General features: G+C 49.1%; 1 protein-coding gene across 2 annotated transcripts in view; it reads left to right on the top strand.

Moving 5' to 3' along the window:
* Window positions 1-768: 768 nt before the first annotated feature.
* The window catches only part of ABL2 (ABL proto-oncogene 2, non-receptor tyrosine kinase), a 44,140-nt gene continuing 38,908 nt past the window's right edge, over window positions 769-6,000 (top strand). For both annotated transcript variants that reach the window (XM_044439259.1, XM_044439258.1), the window contains exon 1: window positions 769-988. In XM_044439259.1, the coding sequence (XP_044295194.1) occupies window positions 769-988 (220 nt within the window). The remainder of the gene's footprint in view (window positions 989-6,000) is intronic.

Raw genomic sequence — 6,000 nt, 5'->3', positions numbered from 1 at the left:
CACAGCCTTAAAAGGAAACCCGGGAAATGCCACTGAAAGGCTTTATGGGACACAGACAGAATGTATTTCTAAAGATACATTATTAAAAAGATTTTCATCAAGTAGTGCCGCTTTCCTGAAAAGAAAACACATCCACAAGGCGTCTTTTAAGCCGCAGGCTCCCGTGGCTCCATCTGCACCCGATGCATTTAAAGATGCACCTCCGTCATCCGCCGGGTCCTCGTCCCCACTGGGCCATGAAGCTGCCTGCCTCGCAGGGTTGTTGTTGTGGTGGTGAGGGGAGCATGGAGCTCTGCATGTCCCCTCGGAAGAAATGTGGCAATCAATCGGATTGTTTTTCGATCGGGTGGTTCATAGCGCATTGTGCGTGATCGGCCATTCATCGCGGCGCTCGCGCTGGAAAGGGGAATCCCCCTCCCGAGGGGGCACACGCGAGGGGTGGGCGGTCCCGTCGCCGCGGGGGCGGGGCCTCCGCGGCGGGCGGGGCGACAGGCGCCCCTGGAGGACCGGAGGCGGGCGGGTGGGCGAGAGGAGTCGGTCTGTCCCCGCGCCGAGCTCTGTGGTTAAGATGGCGGCGGCGGCGGCGGAGGGGGCGAGTCCGTGAGGGCCTGTCTGGAGGACGGTGGGCGGCGGCGCCGGCGCGAGGCAGCCCTGCGGGGAGCCGGGCTCGGCCGGGGGCGGCGCGAGGAGCGGCGCGGGCGGCGGCATGTGAGCGGGCGGCGGCGGCCGAGGGCTCTGGCGGGGGCCCAGGGCGGGAGGAGAGCGGGGATGGGCCAGCAGGTGGGCCGCGTCGGAGAGCCGGGCGCCGCCGCGCTCCAGCCGCAGCCGCCTCCGCCGCCGCCTTCGCAGCCGCAGCCCAGGGGGCTCCGGGGCAGCGGCGGCAGCAGCAGCAGCGCCGGCGGCAGCGCGACCAGGCCCGGCGGCCGCAGGCGGGAGGCGGCCGCTCCCCGCGGCGCCGAGAGCGGCTTCAATATCTTCGCCCAGCACGGTAAGGGGGCAGCGGCCGGAGGGGAGCCGGGCGGGGGGCCGCCGCCGAGGCGGGTGGGTGTGGCCCTGCGTGGCGGGGCTCCAGGTTGTCACTCCGGATCAGACAAAGGTCTGGTCGTCCCGACCGGGTCTCCTTTGCCCGGCAGCATCCGACGTGGGCAAGGAGGCTGCGGCTCGGGGGTTCCTGCCGTGGCTCCCTAAAGGCCCGACGGGTCCTTCCGCAGCAGCCCTCTTCAACTTGGAGGCATCACCCTGGGTGTCAAGAGTAGCCGCTTCGGGGACCACTTCACGCACCGGGTGCAGGGAGCGCCAGTTCATGAGGCCCTTCCCCCTAGGAAGGCTTCCAAGGTAGTGGTCAAGTATTTGCAGACATGCGAGCAAGCCCCGTTCAGATCAGTGGGATTTGGGATTTAGCATTTCGAAGTGTGGTTGTATAGGATTTTGCTGTCAGCGCCAGAGGATACTCTTGTTTGTTCTGCAGCGTGCAACATGACTACTTATCTGGAATTTAGAGTAATTCCTTAGTGGCATTAATATCACTAGTCAGGTTGCTGGTGCTCAGTGAATATTTGGTCTGAGGCTATTTAGCTGTGTATTAGAGATGTATACCAAAGGTACATGTTCCTTTGCAATGATCTATTTTGATTGCTTTCGTTGTGAGGTTGTGGTAGTGGTTTAAAAAGCCACAACAAATGCATAGATTGGTTTGCAATTTCAATCTACCTTCCTTCCTGTATCTGGCACTCTTGTCGTGGTATGCCTAGTCAGATCTGTCTCATCCTTTACTGCTGCCCTCTCCTTTCATGTCTTTCCATCCTCTCGCAAAAGATTTCACTCAAGGTGACTTTCTTGGTGCAACAAAATTGTGCTCATATTGGTAAGATGCCTGTTGCAAAGTGCAGCAACTGATACTTCATGCTGCAGTGCCCAAAAGGTGGCCCAGACAGTCTGTTTTAGTGTGGCTGTTGATCAGGCCTCTTCTCTGGCAAACCTCGAAGCCATTGCTTCGTTCTCCTTAGTTACTGCAACTGCTCCACAATGACCTTTACTGGAAGAGATGATGCTCTCCTGGGGGGAAGTCAGCATCTCTTGCTGGGAGGCTGTGGTATGCCTTGGAGAGATGCACTGTTACTTGGTACAGCAGTGTTGATTTCGTTTCTCATGACTGTGCTTCCACGATCTCCTGAGACTATGCCGTGCAGTGACAGCTCTGTAACATGTTTTCTACCAGGGTCATGTAAAACTTCTCCTTATCGCTTTTGGTGATCATAGCTATCTTTTTAAAATTTTCAACTAATAGGCACCTGCCCCAGTTCAGACAACCTGACAAGCAGCACCCAGGTAGATAATTAGGCAAATAGTTCCTGGTATGCATCACAGCTGATTTAATTCTCAGTGATTGTGTGAGCCTGGTCAGAGAGGGCTGCAGGGATTCAACCCTATACTGCAAGCTCCAAAGAGCAGCAGATAGCGCATAAAAGCATGTGCCAGTTTGACTCCTCCCACCTCTACTAGTTTAGCTGATAGGCCAGCCTGTCAGCATCCCAGCAGGCCCCATTCTCCTCCAAAGGTCTGTCTCTCCATTGACTGTTTCATGCACCATAGCAGCAATGCTCATTCTGCCTGTGTTTCCTGAGAATCCTGACCTCACAGTTCAGACAACTCACTGACTAGAGAGAGAAGTGGCCATTAGCTCCGAGCCCATCAGACTCCTTGCCTGCTGCTTCTCCAGCTAATTGGAGCCAAATCACCCTGCCTATAACTCCATTGCGAAAAGAAGTATGCAGCCATGTCATGCACAACATCAGGTTTATGATAGACACTAACGGGAGAAAGCTATATGTGGAATTGCTTTTGTGGACAGTGGCTTGACAAGCAACAAATTAGCAGGTACAGTATTCCTTTTGGCGGAATGATCCTGAAAGTGGCTAACAATAGGTTGTAATTGTGTGTGTGTGTGTGTGTTTGGGTACCCAACTGAGCCCAGGGCAGATTGTAGTTGAGGTTCAGCATTCTTTCTGGTAGGTGGAAACAAGCACCCCCCCCCCTTCAGGTGTTATCCGGGCCTGAAGGAAAGATGGCATTATTCTGTTAATTTTGAAAGTTATTAACTGTTTTTCTTTGATGCAGTATGCACATTTATTTTTTATTTAGAATTGGAATTGTTCCTTTGCTCAAATGATAAGCTAACTGTTTTTACATTAGCAACTGTCTTGCCTTCATAGGCTGCTTTCCTTCATGTCGCTCCCAGTCTGTACTTTCCCACAGATATTCTGCTGCAGGCTTCAGCCCCAGAGCTATAATTCCTGCATGTACATGGAACGACAGATTGGTGTGAATACAAGAAATTCTTGTACATTAGCTAAGTAGCCTGTGGTCATGGGTTGCATAACAATCAGTGGGCAGGGTGGGTTGCCTGGGATTTAGACCATGCCTGGTTCTGCTTTTATGGGTCAGGAAAAGATTGCTGTCTGTGAAACATCAAATGAGTTGGGGCTCTTATTTGCATAAAGAAAGCCCTGGCAGGGAAATAGTATTGTTTTAATTGTCAACTGCTGAGCTGGGGAGTTCTAAAAGAGTTAGTAGTGCTTCACAGGAACAGCTTGTGTCTCTCCTTGTGTTTGACAACTACAATTTGCAGAATAAAGGATGTGCTGTAGTAGAGCTCATTAAAAGTTTATAAGATAGCTTTAACTCCAGCCTTGAACTTATTAGCTAGTTCCACATTGTTAAATGCAATAAGGTTGAAACCAGTTGAACACATGGGACGGAGCTCCCAGACAATGGGGAACAGTTTCTCCTTTTGTCAGTTAACCTTAGGTGACTGCAGGCCACTGCATTCTAAATGCGCATCGAAAAATGAAAAAAGGGAACAAAATAATGCACGTATCATAGGAACACACTTAAAGGAACCATGCTTAATTATAGTGTTTGGTGGAATGTCTGTGCAATGGCAGAGCCCTATTTGGGCCCATTACAAACATTATACCAATACAGATGGCGCAACTGTCTGATCCTAAAGCAGTGGAGGGCATGAATTATTATCCTGCTGTTTTGTCTGCATGACGTACAAGAGATGGGAAAGACTAGCTAGCAGGAATAAGAAGTACTTCCCTGTTCCCATGGCTAAAGATCCTGTGCACCCTCTTCCGCTCATATGCTCGGTTGTGAGCTCTGCATTTCTTATCTCAAGCAGAATATGTGAACTACTCTGGGTTTGTTAACGTCCGCCAGGGAAAGTAGTAGCCGATTGGGACTGCTCCCCAATACCTTTGCCCTCGACCTGTAGTTAAGGGATTTGGAGCTTACAGAAAATGCAGGCCATTCTAATGGTCTGTTTCAGAAAGCTGAAATGGAAATGATGCAATGAAACCTTCATTAGGACTAACTAAAATGACTGTCTTGTAATTTGTGTTGGTCAATGCAGGTATTATAATGATCCAAAGATGCTTGTTGATTCATTACAATTAAAAATTATTATATCTGTGTATTGTTTAAACCCTTCTGTCTGGGCATGATTGGCCACAAAGTTCAAGCAAACTAGTTTGCTTAATTCTCTCCCTAACCTTGCTTCACATATAAATAGCTGAATTGATGTGGAGCTGCTGAGTAACTCCTGAGTGTGCTACAGTTACAGGAATAGGTTTACCACACCACTTCAGAGATATTCTGGCTCTCCTGGAATTGGCCCTTGAGCCTAGTTACACCTTGGCTAAAGCTAATTAATACTGTAGAGACTAGAACTTGTTGGGAGAAAACATAAAGGATGCTGCCCATGCGGCTCCCTTGCATTGAAACAATTTTAATTCCTCAGGTAGTAATCCAAGTCTTGTGTACTTTGAGAGAACCGACAAATCACTTGCCATGGTGGGATAATTACTTTCTCAGGTCATCTTAGCCCACTTTCCTGAATTTTTACATCTTCTGTGTGTCTGAAACTGCTTCTGCTTCTATTATCTTGATACCTGTGAATTCCTGTTTTACCTTCCTTCTGAGTTCATCATTTGTATTGGAGGAGAACTCTGGTTTAGCTTATGTTGCACAAACTGTTTTAGGTAGAAATTTTTCTCATTTGCTTAGCAGTCTAATTATGAACTTTGTGTGCCTGAGAAGCCCTCTGCAGTGGTATGACTCAAGCACTGGAGTCTTCCCACCTCTTTCTGGGTGACATGGGAGGATGGCAGAACCTGGGGGTTAGGCCTGGGCCAGTGCTTATCAGCAACTCTTTCTGAACTTAGTCTTGAAGATCGTGTCCTTCACGTTGAGATCCATGATCAGGCAAAGACAGAATGACAGGTTCCTTGCATTAATACCACAGCAGACCTGGCCAGTCCAGAAGTTCTGGACGAACAGTACCCTGCCAGTACTAGTATTGCATGCTTCTGTTCATTGCACCTGGAGATCTTGCTGAGGTCCCAGTTCACACATCCTGTCAGGTTGCTAGGCTAAATCACAGCGTGAGACTCTGAGCTTGCCATCTTGCTAATCTGTATGCATGCAGTTAGAGGCCTTTGGAGCATCAACACAGGAGGCTGCATTAGCAAAGCTTAGCCCTTGCTGTTTAAAGAGCAAATGGAGAAATGTGATTTACTGCACATTTCTTGTCTTAAAGGTTCCTGTCCAGATGTTTTGCAGTGCATTTCATGACCAGCTGTATGTGTGCACTTACACAGCTCTGTTTTGTTCAAAGCAGATTTTGTGGTGGTAGTACTATTATGGTCTATTGGTCTGTGAATGTAAGCAGTTTTCCCCCATGTGTAATGAAGATACTTTGCTGTAAATGTAGTTCGCTTGTGAACTGTGTTGAAGCAAAGGTATGGTTCTAGCTATGGTGTGACTGAGAAAGGAGATCCTAATGTGGTTTCTACTCAGTTATACTGAGTGTACTGCTACGTTTCTTTCCTTAACCTTAAGGTCTGGTACTTGTACAACCTTTTGGTATAGGACGAATAAACAATTCCAGACCTCTCCTGAGGAGAGGGATTTTCACAATGATAGCATGTGCAAAGTCAA

Source organism: Varanus komodoensis, unplaced genomic scaffold, assembly GCF_004798865.1.
Source record: "Varanus komodoensis strain SLA01 unplaced genomic scaffold, ASM479886v1 scaffold34_1, whole genome shotgun sequence".
NCBI lineage: Eukaryota > Metazoa > Chordata > Lepidosauria > Squamata > Varanidae > Varanus > Varanus komodoensis.
The sequence above is the reverse complement of the archived record's forward strand: the minus strand, read 5'-3'. Positions and strand labels throughout refer to the sequence as shown.